Raw genomic sequence first — 21,493 nt, forward strand, 5'->3', positions numbered from 1 at the left:
ATACGTTAACGAGAGAACATTTGACGATCTCTATTTTCGTGCAGAATCCCTCGTTATTTCTGCGATACCGTTCTCGCCAGAGAAAAAAAAGGATAATTAAAATTCCCTGGATTTTTTTCTTGCGTAGACCGCTCGATCGCTTCGGTCTCGTTTCCTGTGAAAACGACGTTCACCCCCATCCAAGAATCGGAGTCGACGATGGCTTCATTCTTAGAACACGCGTTCCTTCCGTAATCGATCGTTCTTCCACGCTGCCGAGGTGCGTGCCGTTTCTCCGACCGACATCACGAACGATTGAACGACGTCGGCTTTTCGGATTCGTTAGTGTAAGACAAGACAAACTTAAACGCGTTCCGCTACGTTCTGCTCAGCGTTGATAACGAAAAGGATCATTTCTCTCTCTCTTTTTCTCTTTCGAGCCGGAATGGAATCGAAAGCTTCGAACCTGCTGAAGTATGTCGTCCGGCCAGCCGTGTCGTGGTAACGTTTTTTTTTTTTCCTCCTCCGTTTGCGCTTAACGTAGAATACAGAATTAGCCTAATAGAGACCGCAGCCGCGCAGATTATTAGCGATAATGACGTCTGTGACTGCGTCGAACACAAATTGAATGTTGTTCGTGTCGGTGGCACAGGTCATATGGCAGTAGATCTCCTTCGTGGTCGACTTGTTCTTCGCTTCGAACTGCGCCTGGATGTATGCAGCTGCTTCGCCGTACTCCTGCGCACCTGCGATAAGGATTCGAGACATATGAGATTAAGCTATTTTAGAATCAAAGATAATATTTTCATTATTGAATTCGAAGAAATATTCATTATACTGCAATACTGTCTAATAAATCACTTATTTTTAAACCAGATAAATATTTATTTGTTTCAAATAAATGATTTATTAGGCAGTATATTGAGCAATAAATGTTTATTAATTTAATAATTTTTTTTAGTGTATGTTAAAAAATCACACTTACCAGCGTATTCGGGAAAACAGATTGTAAGAGGAGACTTGCGGATTTTCTCTTCGAAAAGATCCTTCTTGTTCAGGAAGAGAATAATCGAGGTGTCGGTGAACCATTTGTTGTTGCAGATCGAGTCGAACAACTTTAAGCTCTCTTGCATTCGATTCTGCAAAATGTCAGAAAGATATATCGTGTAATTTTATAAACTTTTCCAACTCTTTCCCCTCTTTTTTTTTTTTTGCAAAATACAATAATCGATTAAGGGATTAATCACGATCCATTTACGTAATCGCGGGATTATAAATAGTGCACGTATAACTCGAGCCTACGATTTATAAGGTCCACTTTAAGTATGAGACTGCACTTAAAGCGAGCCTCTCTCTTATTAATGGCGAACGTGATTCACTCGCCTCGCGTAGACACGTGATGGACCGGCGATACAGGTCACGAGACGCAGGCAATCAACATTGGCGAGATGACAACGCGCGCGTGTCACTATGCACGCGAACGGAGAGTTCAATGGAACCTTCCCACGTGCAGCGACCCCGGCAATTGATCCCTTGATTCTTCGGAGCTTCAGTTTACGCGTATTCTCTCCCCGTCACGTTCCTAATTTTGGGCTTGATATTCTTCTGACGAGTCGTACGTTCAACCCACTATCAACCGTGCCTAATTTTATCTCGTTCGATATAATCGCATGAATGCGCGCATTTGCAATTGAACGCGACGAGAAGAAAAAGCAATCTTATATAGTTGGTTTCTATCGTTTCTCGAATTCAAAATGTTGTATAATTTTTTTTAATATTTGAGCAACTTGTATTTTATACTTGTAATTTTATACTGTATAATTGCTTTGAAAGTGTGAAAGAAAATCGTAAAATGATTCAGATTTGAGATGACGAAAAAGTCGAACTAATGACATCTCGTACTTACCGTCGTTTCATCCTCGTGCAAAACCTGATCGTATTCGGACATCGCTACGCAAAAAATGATTGCAGTCACATCCTCGAAGCAATGTATCCATTTCTTACGCTCGCTCCTCTGACCACCAACGTCAAATAATCTGATAAAAAAAACGAACATAAAAATAATCAGAATATGTTATCTTATTTTCTCGAAAAAAAATGAACGAAACGTCAATTTATATATATCTAAAATCGTATCAAACTGTTCCGAGTTCACCATGTCGCGTATTTTAATTATCTCTTAATCGGTATTTAATTTCTTCGAAAGGCCAAACGGCTGTTTAATGTGGATGTAATGTTATCTCGACACGCGCGCGATTTTCAACAACTAACTAAGCTAATTTTCAGTCTCTCTCTCTCTCTCTCTCTGACAAATCGAAGGAAAAATATAGTATCGAGTCAACGCTCTCGAACAAGCGAGCGCTCGAATTTACACAGTAATGACTCATTCACCGACCATTCATAACAAGATAGCCGCCTCGCGTCTCCGAAACGCCGTGTTCGCCCACGAGATTACTGAAGTGAGTCGACATAATGAAGCAAGAGCGATTGATATCGTTCGTTTATTGCGCCATCGCGCGCAAGACGATACTACACGAAACCGTGAATATCTCTATCTCTGAATTTATTCCTGCTTTTATATTTCATAATGTTTTTTTATTCAATTTTATTTAAATAAATTAAATTAAATTAATTAAAAATTCCGACTTACTTGAAGTTGAGGTTTTTGAAGGAGAAGTGAACCTCCACAATTCCCGTCGTTTTCACTCGGGTCCTGAGAATATCCTGTTCCGTTGGCTGATATTCCCTGGCTCCTAATCGATCCAAGTCGTCCAGGAAACTATGAAGAACAACGGATTCGTGAAAATGTGCCTATTATTCTATTAATTTATAATATAACTCTGTTATACATTAGCGTGCACCATTAAGTATTTCGATCAAAGTATATTCGATATCAAATATCAATTAATATTAATAAATTTATTATTTTGAATATTTTATCTTAAATATCTCAAACTCATATTAGCTTCGTGAAACAGCAAAATGACAACAAATTCCGATTTATTAATTCCCATAAATATAATTCTTTTTTTTTTTTATATAAGCACACATTTATCTTTGTATATAAAGACAATAAATTCTTGCTCGAGTAACTATAAATCTACTGCGTATAATAAATAATCCAGTTTCGATTCCGAATGGTGAAAGTGTTAGTTTGACAAAGATGGGAGCTAGGGCGCGGTTTGCAACAAGTAGCTGGTAGCGGGCGGGATATAATAAATGGCGTTACTGTAATCGGGTCTTCGTGCGAACTGGCTGCTGCTGCGAGGAAATATTTCCATCAGCGCGAACACTTTAGAAGTTCCTCGCGAATTGTCCGCGAAATCGGCACGGTACTTATCTACACAATCGCTATCAAATTATTTTATACAAATGATACCGCAGTAAATGGCAATTTATAAATGAATAATGAAAAGAGAATTTGTGAAAAATAATTTGAGAAAATTATTGGTTTCATTTTAACAAGCTATATCGTAAATAGAACAAAGCGGTTTAATATTAAATATATTTCTCGATATTGAAATATTGGGGTGTGAATATTAAATATCGAATGATGAATGTATTCAATGCATAGTATCAAATGATAAATGATGAGAGTATTACTAATAATAATTATTTTACAAAGCGAGAAATATCAGGTGTGGATGATTTAACAATTTTTTCCGTACAATTTTCAAGAAATAGAGGAAGTAAGAGGTTAAAACTATAAGAGAGAACTACGCAAGCGCCATCTTTCTAGGCCACTGCTTACGGCGTTTAGGGGTTGCAAGGTGAGAAACGTCATTCCTTTTAGCCTACGTAATGAAAAAAAGAATGAGATGAAAAAGGGAAGCAGTCGGAAACTGATGAAGAGGCCAGATAAATGCGTTTCTGATAACGAAAAAAAAAAAATCAGAAAAAAGATGCAAAAAAAAGTAGTAGCAAGAAAATATGAGAGAATAGGAAATGATTTGATGAAATGAAAGAGTCCATGAGAACATGAAAAGAGATAGAGAGAGAAAGAGAGCGCAGGAAATGGAAGGGTAGATTGAACCATGAAAAGAGAAAGAGAGAGAGAGAAAGAAAGTATCGAGCCGCCATGAAGGATCCGGCAATTTAGGACATGCCAAACTCGAGGCGAACGAGAGAGTCCAGATAATATCTCCCTGGAGAGGGAAAGAGCTTAGATTTTTCCGACAAGGGAAAAGACGAGGACAGAAAAAAAAAAGAGAGAGAAACGAATAAACCGAGGAGAAAATAGGAGAGAGGCTGTATGCCGGAACCCGGTCGGCCATCTTGGCCGCATGCCACGTGACACGGGCGTGGCGTGACGTCATCGGCGATCAATAATGACGAGGAGCGAGAGAGAGGGAGAGAACCTCGAAGAAAGCGGTAAAGAGAAAGAAAGAGAGAGGGTTGTAACGCGTATTTCTCATATATTTCAACTATCAGAGCTCGCCACCACCGTATCAACCCCCTCGTTCCCTCTCTCCTTCCGGTACCACCCCCGATCTTCCGCCAAACCTGTCGCATCTCCCCGACGTCCACCCCTTCGCGAGTTCTTCCTCGGGAAATTCGCGTTACCCTTTTCCGGCCCTGCTCGAGAAATGAAGTCTTACTGTAGCTACCTAGGGTGCGCGTCCTACAGAAGTTCTTGGGGGGTTGTTCGTGCATGAGAATTGTCCCTCTTTACGGAATGTTCATTTTTCCATCTCAAAAAATTCATGATCTCGACGTATTAATTATGTAGTATCTTTGATCAACTTGCGGAAAGGAATGAGGTTTCCCTAACTAAAAAAAAAATCAAGATATCGGAGTTTAAAAGTTTTAAGCAATTGGAAAGATTAAAGGGAACTCTTCCGTCCAACAAATTTAAAAACTTTTCAAATCTTTTCAGAAATTTGTCATTTTATATATAAGTACAAATGTTTTCCTCTTGACCATGATTTTTTTTCGAATTAGTAGTAAAGCAAATATGTAAAATATTCAAACAGTGTATCTCGATTTTTCCCGTGAAATACAAAAACAGTTCTCGTTTATTCGAGTAAATTATTAATAATCAGCGAGGCCATTTCTCTCTAATATATAATACAGGGTGTCTGATGTAAAGTGTCACACCGAAAATATACAAGTAGATCTCGTTATTTGGAGATGATTTTTCCTCAGCAAAAATGTCGAAGGAGGCCATCATTTTTTGGATGTTCCCAATTTTTATCATCATGTATCTTTATATAACTGAGCTTTAAATTAAAATTTTATTAAAGTAAACTCTACTTGAAATTAATTGGAGAATGTGGTTTTGTTAATATTTTATTTTCACAAGGTTCACTTAGTTTGCGAAAAAACCCTTTATTTTCAATCGCTTATAACTCGAAAATTATTAATGCTTCTATATTTTTGCTGAGGAAAAATTGTCTCTAAATAACAAAATTTACTTGTATATTTTCGGTGTGACACCTTATGTCAGACATCCTGTATATATATATATATATATATATACAGACTCCGTGGGTGGTATATTGTAATTAGGCGTGTGTTGCTCCGGCCATTGTAAACATATTTCTAATTGATGCAAATACGCGCGACATAAATGACTGGGGCACAATTATCGAAAAATGAACTCGCCACTTTTTTGTCGTTTCGCGACTTGGATTGCGACATCGTCGTTTTTTTCTCCAAAAAAAAAAAAAAAAAAAAAAGCAACCAGTTTTCGTTGCACACGTATTATTACGGTGGAACACAGGTCCCCATCCCTCGATGAATGATATATTAGGCGATGGCGCGGATTGCATGTGTGTGCACTTGCGTGTGCACTAAGTGTATGCGATAGCGTTGCACGTATCGTGCAACCCCCGGGTGCGAAACCGCAGTGCGGTTCATTAAAACGAAAGGACGGCGCCAGAAACTGCGCGAGTCCGTCGAAGGGAAAAAAAACAACCGCCGCTTTCGCATATACCACCCTTGCTATTGCATGCGGAAGGCAAACACGTATGCAGTTAAAATCTACCGCTAATATCGGCGGCGCAATAGCGACCGCACGACGTGATATATGTGTATATCGGGAAAATTGCGCGCGATTAAATCTCTCGCGATCAATCTATGTTTGTACAACGATCCGATTTTCTTTCAATGTCCATGCGGGGAAATTGTAGAGGGAAAAAATATGCAATTTTTTTTTTTTACACAAATATTAAAATAAAATTATTTTAAAAATCAGTCAAGTCTCGAGTGATTAAATTTAAACGCAGAATTTAAGTGTTCGTGTTTTTCTTGAAGTATTAATCTTTAACAACCCTCGTAGAAAAATACTGTGTAGGTATATAAGAAAAAGTATATAGATGGAGAATTTTTTATCATTATTTCGCGAAGTACAATTATATTTGCTCCGATCCTAACTTTTCTTTTTTAAATCGCTATTTGCGATCAACGCGAATACTGTTATTTGACTTTATCAAAGTAGGTAGATTTGCAGTCGTTCGAGGTATTCTGGAATTTTTTTACACAAATATTAAATGATTTAAAAAATCATACGTTCAAGTAATTAAATTTAAAATGCAGAATTTGGTATTCGTGTTTTTCCTGCATTAATCTTTAACACCTCTCGTAGAAAAATACTGTATATAAGAAAAAGTAGATAGGAAATTTTTTTATCGTTATTTTACGAAGTACAATTATATTTGCTCCGAAACTTTTCTTTTTTTTAAATCGCTATTTGCGATCAACTCGAATACTGTTATTTTAACTTTATCAAAGTAGATAGATTTGCAGTCGCGTTCGAGGTATTCCGGAATTTTTTTACACAAATATTAAAATAAAAATGATTTAAAAAATCATGTTTCAAGTATAATTAAATTTAAAACGTAGAATTTAGTATTCGCGTATTTTTCCTGCATTAATCTGTAACACCCCTCATAGAAAAATACTGTGTATAAGAAAAAGCATAGATGGAGCATTTTTTATCATTATTTCACGAAGTACAATTATATTTGCTCCGATAAAAACTTTTCTTTTTTTCAAATCGCTATTTGCGATCAACTCGAATACTGTTATTTGACTTTATCAAAGTAGATAGATTCGCAGTCATCATTTGTTCAAGGTATTTCGTAAAAATAAAAAAAATGCTTAGTGTGGAGATAACTGATGAAAGTATTGGAAAACGGTACTATACCCCGAGATACAAGCGCTACTACAAAATCAATATCCAACGAAGGGGCAGCGCGGAAATATGCCTGCGAAACGCACCGAGAGAGAGAGAGAGAGAAAGAAAGAGAGAGAGAAGGGACGACAGGTCTCGTGTTCAGGATGAGGTTTGCTCCTTCTACCTCCGTCCTTTCGAGCACGCGAATTCTCAAGAGTGAAATTCAAGTCCTGAATACCTTCTTCGTGACGCGCGATAAAGCCAGGGGCAAACTGGTGCCGATGCAAAATTTACCAACCCAAAATTAGTTATTTTGCCTCAAGATAATTTCTTATCTAAATGAGAAAAAAAAATATATATATATGTCGACTCGTAAATTTGATACCTTTTCGCAATTTTGATAAAACCTATACGTGTTGCAAGTCTTACAATTCATCATTGATGCTGTAGCATGTGAAGATTAACATTTTTTCGTGCTATTTTTACGGTGTTGGAAAATTTTGAGATTTATATATCCTTCGGTAGAGCAATCGTTTTCACACTTACTATTTCGCGGAGTCGTTCAACTGATACTCGTTGCTCCTGCCAAAGCACTCCTGTACTCCATTATCGGACCACAGCCTCTTCATAGCCGCCAATAATTCTTCACTGAAGGGTTCCGTGTCTTCCATTCTTTGAATTACGTCGAACACCATTTTTGCGTCCGTCTGCGAGCACGAAAAAGAAAATGTTCAATCTGTGCATCTCCGAAAACATTCTTGTAACGTTGCTTTTTTTACCTCAGGCTTTGCCAAATATCAATATAATATAATAACCGATAATTGTAAAATGACATAAGATACATTAAAGACGTTCTTTCTACATTTAAGTATCCTCACAATTTCTAATTACTTGACAAGAATAATAATTATTTTCCTGTAAAATAACGTTTCGCTGATGTCACAAGTTAAATTCAATATTGGATGATTCGCACGATCAACATTCCTGATGATCATATTTTTTAATTCTAACGAATGACACATTTTGATGACGAACACCTAAAGATTCTTTTCACGCGTTGTCGCTGTATGTATGTGATAATTACATAATTGAAACATTCCCGCGTATACTTATACATATAAAGAGTTCTCTGTATTAAGGAGAGGCAGTCAATAATTATTCGGACGATCTTGAAGCATCCGGATCGCTTTACAGGATCGCTTTAGACGGCTAATCGACCAGGCAACACGTCGTGATTCGCCGTTAAATGCTTCATTCATTAGATAACCGTCGGCGTGCAGTGAACCACATTCTCGATGTCATGTCATACATCTCGCACGTTAAAATAGCCAACATGCAATATTTAAATAATACAAGAGATATATACGCGATTGAGATACTTCAACCCATTTTCATAATTTTACAATTGACATTTCATTGCAATTTAACGATACACGTGTATATCCTGTACAGATAATCAACGTAAAGCTCTCACGTTAATAAATTACATCGGAAAAATTAAATAATTTCCCGTTGCATGTATGATATTTTTTCAGATTAAAAAAATCTGATTCTAATAAATTAAGAAATCATGTATATCGTTTGCTAAAATATCAACGCATGATTTTATCCAAACAATATAAACCGAGCCAAAAATGTTTAATTTATTATTCGCTAATTGCCATAAAAATGTCAGTAAAACACGTCAAAACGATTGTCAATATTTGAAATTGATATCTACGACCCAGCCTTTTCCTCGACAATAAATCGCAATTTTTTGCAAACATAAAGAATATACATTACCTCTCGCTCGTTGGTTGAAAAACTGATGCCCAAGTTAGGCATTGCTCTGAGAATAGCGACTAGAGATTGTATCGTGTTACTGTATACAACAGGTCTGTACTGCTTGAAGTCTTCCGGCGTGAAGCCGCTCTCGTGGATAATTCTGAAAGCAGAATCAGACTCGCGTTAACATATCAAATGGAAATATATCTTTTCTTTCCCATAAATATATCGAGAGACGGAGAGAGTTTAAGAACGGCGCGCGTTTATTCTAAAAATATATATCGGGTATACGACACATTTTTTAAAAATAGAAACACTTTTCTAAAGGAACGAAATATATACACATCGGCAGATAGAGAGTATCATTGATGACACGTATTAATAGATATTAAATGAGTAGACACGTACGAATATTCCATTTAATTTAAATGTCTCTCTCGCTCACTCTTTCCCGCAAAACAGCTTGCGTAGTTCGCTATAATATATACGCGTGTCACGTACGCAACTGCTCGAATTAATGTATGTCACGTAGTGCATCGTGTGTAAATGTATGAATTGCAATGTACGTTACATATACTAATGTGACTTACACGAGTGCCCGTACACATCGTAACAATGTTCATAGTCAACATACGTGAGTTATAGAGTCGGCGGCTTTATGTATACAAATGAAAAACACGCGGAATAATATTATGCGATATAGATTTTCATGTCAGTTAAAAATATATTATATATATATATATATATATAATTTCTTGCTCTCTCTCATCGTGTTTTCTTGAACACGATTTTTGAAAAATATATCCCACATCTCTATGTGTTAATCCAAAAAAATTGCAAAAATATAACAAAACATTAATTAAGAGTCTTTATTTTAACAATCTTTCTAGTATATATTTATTTATTATATATATATATTTTTTTTTAAAGAGTAAATAGACATTTAAAAATATTAATAATTTCTATATGCATAATGTATTTTCATTTTTACCTTACATATCACACTGAAAAAGATTACTAGATTAATAAATATTTATTTCAAAGCTGTCTAATGAATCATTTATTTGAAATAAATATTTATTTGTTTTGAAAAGAATTGTCTTCTATGAAAATAAATATTTCTCATATCAAATCAATATTATTAGTTACGATTTATTTGGCAGTATCGAAATAAATACTTACTCGGACTCGATAAATTCTTTTTCGGTGCAAAAAAGAGGAAAAATCTAATTTGAAAGCTATAACTCGTAAATATTAATTAAAATTCCTATTTGTGTATAACATTGTGTAATAATGCTTCTCGCTTCGTCAAAGCGAGCACATATAAAACAACGCAGTTAATGACACATTAAGATACCAACAAAGAATACCATGCTGCCTATTACACTAATAAATGACACAGAAACATGCAGCGGCGTCCCTCTTTCCTCACTATTTTCACGAGTAACGATATTAACGACGGCATAAAGAGCATTACGTACGCACGCACATATCATCGGATTTATGGGTACTTGCACGCGAAGGAAAACCGGGTGTTGTAAGGGTGTACGTAAACTCGCGAGCTTCGCTCGTACTTCAGTCTCAGGTACCCACTGTTTGCTGCATATTATGCGCATCGATAAATTATGCAGTCAGAATATACAAGAGAGTGCAGTAGTACATATAGGGATCCTTATTTCCACGAATATATACAGACCAGCCCCGACGCGAAAATTCATATTTAATGTAAGCGCAAAAATCCAATTACGATAACGATATCCAATTTTTTTTCATAATTAATATCTATTATATAAAAATATAAGGAGAACAATTTTTCTGCCGTTTTTCATCCGATATCATCCCACCGAGTAAAATTATCGTAAAATCCAATATCGAAGATCGAGCGTCAAAGACGATGCATGCGAAATTAATGAAGAATCAAAAATAAAGAGATGAAAATAAAAAACCTCGCCGAGGTTTCCTTCCGCCGAGAGAACGCGCACAGCGGTAACTTTGTTCATCGGACCCCTTGAAACAGGGCCCATTCATAGCACAGGAAGAGAGAGAGAGAGAGAGAGCGCGTATCAGGGAACAGCTGCTGTTCTCGAATACATGCAAAAGAGCGTATATCGTTCGTTCTACACTCAGGCGGAGAGTATCGATCTCGCCGAGAGGCGAGGCAACAGTTTGCCTCGAAATAATGCCGATGCACGGACGCGAAAAGATTAATCTATCTCGCACGTGCGAGAGATGGACGCGCGCTATTATGCGCTATTCTACTTATTCTTGCGGGCGCGACGACAATAATTCGCGAGGAAATTGTGTGCGCGCGCGTAACAACAATTTCTATATTTATGTATGTATAGTATCAAACGACGTGTTATTTCATTTTCAGTCTTAAATAAATCTACACTAAATTCATACGTATTTAGTTCAATACTGCCAAATCAATCATTTATTTGAAAAACAAATCAATATTGATTTGTTCTGAAAAGGATTTTCTTATATCAAATAGGTAAATATTATTAGTTTCGAATAAATGATTTATTTGGCAGTATTGAAATAAAGACGAGAATTAACTTGATTTTTTTTTTCAGTGTACATACGTCAAAAAATGTGCCTAAATTCGATTATTTTATTGCGATTCATAGAAGTAGAACTGAAATTAAATTGCTGATAATAAAAATATAACAAAAAATAAAATAAAAGTATAATAAAAAAATAAAAAGCTTTTGTTCGAATGCACATTCGAGGCTTATTCATAATCAAAAGATTATATGTGTCTCCGATGATAACGTTTTTGCGGGATATGATGGATGTAACGAATGAATGAATGAATGAATGAACGTGTGTCGGGTCTGCGTGTGATGAAATAAATTTTCTATGCAAATCTCACGTCCTATTTGAAGTTTTGGATAGTTAGAATGTTGCACAGTTACATGCACATGCATACGGCATGCATTTTAAATGGAATTTGGATTGTATGAATTTTGATTGGATTTTAGGACAAGTTGAATCACGTGTCACAATTTAGAATGACAAACGAGAGGAATTGGGAAAGAGGAATGTCTATAAAAGTATAATTAGGCAATTTAATTTTCAACGATTCAACCTATTTATTCTCCAACAAACTAAAATATATCTCATTTAAAAAATCTGTTTTATTTCTACATATTATCAAAAGACATATTATTTAATTTCCATTCTTGAATAAATCTGTCGTTAAAAAATGTGCCTAAATTCGATTATTTTACTGCGGTTCATAAAAATAGAACTGAAATTAAAATGCTGAGAATAAAAATATAATAAAAAATAAAATAAATAAAAATAAAATAAAAATACAATAAAAAAAAATAAAAAACGTATGCCACAAAATAGGATTGTTGAGGATTAGGATAAAATCTTTAAAATATGAAATTCTGACAGTCTAGTCGAGGGTCCAGGAAAGGAGCGTGGGAAAAAAACGTCTCATAATCGTCTGCAACTGACTGATGAGTGTTCGCAAATTAGCATTTCCGCGACGTCGCGAAACATCAAAGGATGCAAGCCTTGTTCGACATCGTATTGTACCATTGTATCCACGACGGCCCATTCTTGTCGCATTCTTCGTATCGTCTCATTTTCGCAAACGCCGGAAGAGCCGTTCAACTTGCGGTTGAGAAATCCGTGACGCAAAATATTCGCCTTTTCCTAATTACGCGAACGAGTCGAATATGTGAGAATCGTTCTCACCATCGTGTAAAAAATTCGAATTTCAAATTTTTAATAATTTTGATTTTTTTCCTCTTTTTTCCATAAAATGTAAACTTTACTTTCTGCTATAATTCGAAATAAAATTCATTAAAAAAATTGAATTTTAACAGGCTAGGAAAGGAGCGCGTTTAATTTCAAGGGAAAATTAATTTTTATTCAAACCAATGAGTTGTGTACACAGGACACAATTTTTTCTCGATACGATAAGTAATTAAATAAATCTCATACTTCGAGAGATGTTATTTTTAAATTCCTAGCGCTAGATGAGATTTAAATGAATAATAAATTGAGAAAATAAAAGTCTGAGTTGTGAAAAATTAAAAAACCTTATATGAATGTAATTGAAATTGCATAATCAACCGGCTAACTTAGAGTTAATTAATTTAATCGGGAGCAGCAGATACATATTACAGAACAAACAACAGACACACGAGCATACAATCTCGTTTCAATAATAGAATCCCTCCCTTCTAAATGATAATTAGTGTGCATGTGCAGTATTAAGATGATTATATACTTACTTCATTTGTTTCACGATGGTACTCTTGCCGGACTCGCCCGCTCCTGAAAAAAGAAACAGAAGGAGAAGCGTTAATTGAAGCCGGTCATATTCTCGCGATTACGTATCATCGAATTACGTTGCAAAATGCACTTTGCGCAATGAACAAAGGAAAGATAGGCTTCCTCGTGCTCTGTTTAATTTCAGATTGACTTGCCTCAACGCGGAGATATTTTATAATTTAGATCGAAGATTCAAAAGCTGCAATCAATCATTCCTACTCGTCAAATCCGCCGAGGAGAAATTCCTCAAAACAAATCAATCGTATTATTTCATTACGATTTTAATTATAATGATACAATTATTTTAGAAATAAGTAATAATCATGTGGATATATTATAATTCAAATTTGATTTAATTATTAATAATTCTCAGGAAAGAGAAAGATATGATTTTCGACGTGTATCGTGAAAATCGATAATCGCGTTAGGACGGGTTATCGCGAAATATATATAACCGGATACATCGGCGGAACTCGCTTTTCCTGCTTACCGCAAGCCTCCGCCTTCTCAATTTTAAAAGCACTCCCAGTGTAAGAAGGCATCTATAATAGCTACTCACGGTTAGAGTCGCTTAGTATCGACCAAATACACGTGAGATCTCGAGTGAGCGGACGAAAGACCGGGAAGAAAGGAGTCATCATCTCGAGACAAGCGATGATGATCCTCTCGTCGAGATAAAGAGTATATATCAAATAGAGAACTAAACGAGTCGAAAAAAAAATGTCTAGGGTTCGTCGGCACGGATTATCGATCCGAAACTTCCGAAACTTTATTTACTCTCGATAGACCGATTGTATCCTCCAACTCTAGTAAGTCCTGTTAAACTCTAACTCCGATAACTCTAGTTAGATTCTATCGAACTTATATACTGTGTGTGCTTCACTTCGGATAAAATGTATGATTCAGGAGAAGATCGCGTTTACTAGTGTCGTTATAAAAATTTTAGATGCGCTTTTTAACCGCTCTATATTTTATACTACACTGTTCTGTCAAAACTTGGAACGATTTTATCTGGACATTAATCTTGGATAATGCGTTCAAATCTCTTTTTCTCCTTGTAAAAATTATTCATATATAATACATTAAAATTTAATAAATACTGCATCTCATTCTCATCTATTCGGGCCAAGTTTACACGTTGAGAACATCTTTATTCATTACACACGTAATAAATGCGGAAATGAGATAATTTAGATAAATTCCAGTGCTTGGAAAGATTGATAAGAAAAAACAAGTTCATACTTTATTATCTGTACTATGTAGGTCTAGTATGTATTTAATTAACGATAAGAAAAATTGCGAAAATTAAATCCGAATAATTTTGCCAATTGGATATTACATAAATGTAATATTTTTTATATGAAAATTTTTTTTTCGTTTCATGAGCCTCTTTTTGTCTAAATGAAGAGAACTGGTGTTATTTATAACAACGCTATCATTATAATGTTTTTAATTATAACGATAAAACTATTATAAAATTTATTCGTAAAGTGCATTTTTTCGATAAGGATAACAAATTCAACAGCTACTTTTCGAATCTGCTTTTGATATTTTTGATATCGATATCGACATCCCTTGATAGTAATAGCGATATCTATATATAAAGTGTATCATATTTATAATAATTTTAATAATAATCCTATTTAAATACATATACTTATTACTCAAATAATTATTTAGCAGAAAAAAAAGCAAAAAAACAGATGTTTTGTTCTAAAAGCCTTACTTTATATAGATATATATGTATATAAAAATAAATTAATCAGATTTAAAATTCCTATTATATCGATATCGATATGCCTTGACGTTGTTAGAATTTAAAAAAAAAATTACAAAATTTGTAATGATAGCGAATTATTTTTTAAAATCGAAAAATAATAACGAAAAATGGTAACCAGTCTTTTAGGAAAAAAGAACGAATTATTGTTATCGAATTATCGTTATTATTTGATGAAATAACTTCCCATAAATCTTTGAACGCTTTTAAACATCAACGATTAATTATTATTAATTATTACAATGTGATTAATATATTGAATCTTTTAAACTATAAATTTATAATATAGAAAACTGTTTAATTCTCTCTGATGGATGTAAAACAAAAATATATCGTAATTAAACTCTGTTTGAAATAATAATTAAAATTTGGAGAGATAAAATATTTACCAACCAGATATTTAAAAATTAAAATAAAACACACAGATCCTACATAATTCTATACGTATATTGTAATAATATCGTTGGAAGATTAAATACTGATTTTAATATAATTGAACGCAATGTTTATCATATAGAAAAATATCTCGGCCTCTTGTTATGATTTACAGATTGTAATAAATTACATTTTATTACACTTCCTCTCTCTCTCTCTCTCCATTGAAGCATTTCGACCGGTTTCTCGCGCAAATATACCGCGCCCTTTGCCATTTACTCCATTTTACATCGGTACACGCATTCGCGATATGTAATCAATGTTAATAATTCTTAAACACACAAAGGTATATTTGATTTGCAGAAACGTTCTTTGAAATTTCCGGAGGAATAGACCGTCTATGCAAAATAGATAAAACTACAATACTTTATTAGCACACTAATTTTTGATCAAATAAATAAAAGAACTTATATGTATATTTTTAAATATTATATTTAAATATCTATGTTTAAATTTGCTCTCGTAATTATGTCGCGTTAAAATTTGATAATCATCCTTCGTAGCAGAGAGTATCCTGTAGTTTTCACAGTTAACTCGCTCGTGCCTAATTCAATAATGAGAAATAGAAAGATGTAACAATAGCAAAAATAAAAATTATTGTTTTCTACGATTTAAGATGAAAGTAAAATAAAATCGGTTTATCTTTATCTCTCTTTTTTTCTACATATCGGCGCTACACGAAATCGCGACAAAGGCATCTCGCTCGACATTTAACGCCATAGAACAGCCCTGCATTGCCTCGAAATACGCAACATGCGTTTGTATTTCACAGCCGGGGCACTATTAATCGGATGAAAATACTCGCAGTCAATTTGCGCACGTACATATACGCACGCACGTTCCACCGGCGAATGACGTCACTCGTTATACCAATAAACAGGACCCACATTTCGCTGGAAAACGTATCTTTTACGGTGCTCAATGCGCTAACACAGACTTGTGATTTTCAGAAAGTATTGTGTACATCCTCGAGAAATACGAGTAATGTGTCGTTAAAAATTGAGAGCTTCCGGCGAAATCTTCTCTTCTCTTTTCGCATTAGTTACGTAATAAAGACTGATTTTTTATTTAAATCTCAAAACGTTCTCACTTTTACCATGCATCATTAATCTACGTCGTTGACATAATGATTAATGTTGGATATTCTGATACGATATTATAATCGAATATTATAAATGTAAATATATACATATATATATATATATAAATTATTCAGCTTCTTTTTTGTGTTCATAATTAAATCTTATTTCTCATTTATTCTCATATATTAAATTCAAGTCGACATAATAACTGATAATGTAATGTAAATTGATATTAATAAATGTAAATTACATATAATTGAATATTATAAATGCTCCTCCAAAAATAAGATTAAGATTAAAATCGATGTGATTCTCTTCGGGACGCCGGAGAATATCTCATCGCGAAACAGAGAACGATAAAGTAAATTGAAAATGTGCGAAGCAATTAGTACGCAGACGGATAAGCGAGGACAATACGCCGTGGTGCATTTTATTCCGCCCCCGCACTGATTTTCCTTTTAATTATAGCGCGAGGTCGGCGAAGAATTTCTCATCAAGACTTCGATCAAATTTAGGAACACACAATTAGCGCGCAACAATATCTATAAAATATATAACTCGAATTTAATGATGAGCGCAATTATCTCGTCTGCAACGAAATGCTACACAACATTTGTCTCGTTGATATCGGATATTATGTCATCGAGAATAAAAATAACACCGCGATAAAATATGAAACTTATCGATACGTATGAAGAATTAATTCGCAAACACACGAAAATCAGGAACTGTCAAATAACTAATATGTATTCAAATAACTATATGTTTATGTCTATATAATGATCATGTATTATGTATTATACTTACAATACTCATAAGTTATAAGTCGTAAGAAATTTTTGCTTATATAATAATCTCATCAGTTTAAAAAATCTAATCGACTTAAAATATTGACAGAACAAATCTTTGAAAAATTCTTTCTTTTGCTATAGTTCTTATAATTATTTATGATACTTTTTGATGAGATAAAAAAATGTATTATAAATAATACAATAATTCCAATCCAAGCGATTCATATAATTCTTGTAATTATTTATGATACCTTTTTATGAGATGAAAAATGATGTTATAAATAATACAATAAATTAAATCCAAATACGTACATTCAGAGATTATAGATATCTGATTTTTACGAAATGTGATAACTAAAGAAATCAATTGGGTATATATCTATTTCTGAATGTACTTTATATAATACAGCTGTGATCTGTAATGCGGAAAACGACTCGGTCGAAGATAAAATACGTTGAAACCGCGATCCTAAATTATCCTCGTATCCCCCCAGCGTATTCTCGGTTTGAAAAAAAAAAAAAACTGACGATAAACTTTTCCGGTCGACTAAAAATTCATAGCTTTCAACCCTCTCCCACTCATAACTCGAGGGATACCGACACGTGGCAGCAGTATGTGTGTCCCGGTGACATTCTTCAATCGCTGACAAATAACTCGAAAGTTTTGAGAGGCCGTAGGGAAAAAGAAGAACCGTGTCTGTGGATTTATTTTTCCAGCGCTCGCGACGTCATTCATTGTCAAAATATTTTCAGCGAGCTATATATATATACGTCTATCGATACAACGACGCAAGTCCGTCATTTTAATTTTTAAGTCGTTAAAAAACTTCTCTTCCGAGAGCTGCATATTCCCTCTACATTGTAAATAACGACACGCGCCATCTTCGCGTGTCGTCATCCCGAAACGCTGACGTCACTGTCATCCCGAAACACTGACGTCAAATGCTAATCCGATGTTGACACACACCGGCAATTATGCGCCTCGAACTCTCCGGCGTGGATTGAAAGAACTGTCATCATCCGACTGACGTCGGATGAGCGATCGGGCATTACCCTTCCGCAATAAGGAGGAACACGCTTGTTGCGCCATTCTTCCGCTTTTACGTCGCGTTCAATTTCCTGCGCGCGCCCGTCAATTTAAAAAGCTGCCTCTCTTTCTCTCTCTTCTTTAACTCTTTTGTTTGGCTAAACCGAGACTCGACATTTTATTACTTTAATTCTCTAATTTAATTTGATATAATTACGCGGATTTGTTGCGCGCGAATCAGCGTTAAAAACTAACTGTTTACGATCAACCTGTCAGCTTTTTTACGCAGAGAAACGGATCATTAATTTTTGCTCCAACATTTATATATCGGAGGTAATTGAAAATGAATTGCAAACTCGATAAATTTTTTGCGCGCAACAAAGAACTTGGGTACAATTCGTTCTTTGCAATCTAGAAAATAGGTAGATCAATAGAGGCTAAAAGCGCATGTGGTGCGCAACTCCTCACCGATCATAGATCCGCCATAGCTCATGAAATATCTAACGCGCGAGAAAAGCAACGGTGTTAGATATATACAACGACGTCGCGACGTCGTCGATGTAATCGCGGTCGATCGTCAAGTTGTATCAAACTATTCCGGAAAGATAATTTCTAGGGCAATATTTACACGCCTTGACATAAAACTTATCTTTCCCACGTTTCACGGAATACTCTTAAAGAGCTATATAATTCTTTTCACTCAAGAACATTGGATTATTTCGTTATCTTTCCGCATTGTAGTATTTGATATGGAAAAAAGAAAAGTCGATATAAAATTGAAAATCGGAATTATATAAAAAATTATGAAAAATTGTTATTGTAATATATTCGTCAAGTAAGGGAGGAACATTCGATATATTTTTGTATCTCAATATGACTCGCAACTGGGGTGTGTCACACTCCTTCTGCCCATCTTAGTTATTCTCATAGGTGGTGTGTGCACCAGTCGACACTTTTACATTGAATACACAAAGATTTAAAAATAAAAATAACATGTAATGTATAAAAATGAAGGGAAAGATCACTTGACAAAACTATTGGAAAATCCGAAATAATTCGAATCATCGCACTCTAATGTAATCTTCTAAAGAAATTCAGGCTCGGAGATAATAATAAAATATCAAATAATAATTGTCTACAATTCCGAATTTCAACTTTACATCCAGCACTTTCTCTTCCGCCTCGAGCAAACGTGTAAATAAGAATGTCAAATATTAGCCTTGTGATGAAACTTGAACGAGCGCGTGTACATACACATACAGTAGTACTTGCTCGTTATACAGACATTTCGGGATGAAAGTAAACAAAGTTAAAGTAAATGGCATACCAAGCAGCAGGAGCTTGATGTCCTTGGCCGCCTGGATGCCATCCTCCTTGAGATTCTTCTCGATCTGCTTGCTGCGAGCCAGAGCGGCCCGCTCTTCCGCGGACATGGCACAGCCCATCTTGCTACACGTTGCCTTCACAAATGCCACCCTCACGCACTTCCTGTATCACCTGCTGCTGCCAAACAGCGCGGCCGGGTGACGGCCCGGTCGCCTCGGAGAAGATGAGACGGCCTCCTGGCGCAACCGCTCTCCCTCCTTCTTCTCCTGATCGCCGCCTCGTTAATCCCGTCCTCTTCGTCGCACTTCGCACCCGCGGCCGTCGCCACCACAGCAGCCGACAACACCACCACCACCACGAGCACCGTAAACACCCTCAACACCGACACTATCTTCACCGGCACCACCGTCTTCTTCTTCTTCTTCTTCGTCTTCTCCACCACCACCACCTCCACCACCACCACCACCGCCACCACCACCACCACCACCACCACCACCACCACCGCCGCCGCCTCCTCCTCCTCCTCCGCCACCACCACCGCCGTCCTCGTCTTCGTCGTCTTCGTCTTCGTCGTCACCGATGGCAACCTTACCGAGGCGGCAACCGGCACCGAGTGGTCCCCTAACTACCTGGGCGACCGCAGCCACCCGTACACAACCCTAACCACCGCCACACTTGCGCCGATTTAGCCGCGCGATTCAGCTGCGCCTGAAAGCAGAAAGGGATGATCAGGTCAAATCGCCCAAGTCCGTGAAAACAGTTTCAGGGGGATGTTTCTATCAAATATTAGTTTTATTTAACTAGATTTATTGGCTGTGCTTGGAATATGAAAAATCCTTTACTAGAATTCAGACACACATCTGGGCTACCATATATGTATATTTAAAAACCAGGAAAGTTAAAGAATTCGGTTTCTTATTGGTCGGGTTGGAAGGGATGACCAAGTTGAATCGCGTAAATCAAAAAAATTCAAGGGGACTGTTTCTGTCTTAAATATTATTTTCATTTAACCATTTATTGGTTGTGCAGAATGACAAATCCTTTACTAGAATTGTAAAAAGTCTGGACTGCTATATTATGTACGTATAAAAAACCAAGAAAGTTAAATAATTACAATTTGCTTGGCCTAATGCAAAAGATATTACTACATAAATATAGTAGCCTAGATTCCCTTAACATATATCTTTCCTTCTTCAGAATTAAATTGAAAAGATGAACGGTTTCACGGGGTATATTGTTACACATGATTCGCGTTTTGACATCGCTGCACTACAAACATCCCGAAGAGAATCGACTCCTCGTTGTCACGCGAGCTCGTTGGAATAATCGATCACGTGTAACCGGATTAGATTGGCCCGATATCGGCGATTGTTTAACCAATCCTCGCCTCATTGAACGAGTACAAAGAAGAGGACGACACTCAGGTTTTCACTCTTCCAACGACGAGTATATACTAATCCCAGACTTGGCAGATCGCCCGCGTTTGATAGGCCGAAAGCTTCTGATAACGTCGTTCATCGTGTCTCATTATTATTACTCGACGCAAATCGGATAATAATTTTATTAGACCTGGCTTTATTTGAAATTCCTCATTTCAGGATCGATTCAAAATGGCGCATTTAAAGAATGTGTATTACGTTTTTTGACGAATTGGACACATTTGAAATTAGAATTGTGGGGGAAAAAGAGGAAAATTCCGCATGCAAAATTGTACTCATCTCGTAATAAACTAGTGGAACATTCGTCGTTTGATTAGACGCGATAGTGAAATAGCTTTACGGTCTAGTCAGCCTAGTTTAACGCGGTTCATAGAGAGAAGTGTCGTTGAGAGTGGAAAAGCGACATTACGATGAAACAGAAGATCAAATTGCGGGTCTTGATGAGCTATTTAAGAAAATTCAA

The 21,493-nt window shown here is 35.8% G+C and overlaps 1 protein-coding gene across 1 annotated transcript; it reads right to left on the minus strand.

Moving 5' to 3' along the window:
* Positions 1 to 456: 456 nt before the first annotated feature.
* On the minus strand, positions 457 to 20,039 carry Galphao (G protein alpha o subunit). The gene is made up of 8 exons (XM_029318406.2): positions 19,593 to 20,039; positions 13,114 to 13,156; positions 8,879 to 9,020; positions 7,643 to 7,803; positions 2,630 to 2,758; positions 1,886 to 2,015; positions 965 to 1,118; positions 457 to 725 (listed from the first exon to the last, which is right to left on the minus strand). Exons 1-8 carry the CDS (start codon positions 19,708 to 19,710, stop codon positions 538 to 540), a joined length of 1,065 nt encoding a protein of 354 aa, XP_029174239.1. The 5' UTR covers positions 19,711 to 20,039; the 3' UTR covers positions 457 to 537.
* Positions 20,040 to 21,493: the final 1,454 nt, after the last annotated feature.

Source organism: Nylanderia fulva, unplaced genomic scaffold (assembly GCF_048542155.1).
Source record: "Nylanderia fulva isolate GAGA-0341 unplaced genomic scaffold, ASM4854215v1 Scaffold2, whole genome shotgun sequence".
In the NCBI taxonomy this organism is placed as follows: domain Eukaryota; kingdom Metazoa; phylum Arthropoda; class Insecta; order Hymenoptera; family Formicidae; genus Nylanderia; species Nylanderia fulva.

Excerpts from the sequence above, each read along its gene's own strand:
- Galphao (XM_029318406.2), bottom strand. The coding sequence starts at position 19,710 with ATGGGCTGTGCCATGTCCGCGGAAGAGCGGGCCGCTCTGGCTCGCAGC. Across the intron at positions 13,157-19,592 it reads CATCAAGCTCCTGCTGCTTG|GAGCGGGCGAGTCCGGCAAG; the intron begins GTATGCCATTTA and ends TTCTTTTTTCAG. Across the intron at positions 2,016-2,629 it reads TTCAAAAACCTCAACTTCAA|ATTATTTGACGTTGGTGGTC; the intron begins GTAAGTCGGAAT and ends TTTTTTTATCAG.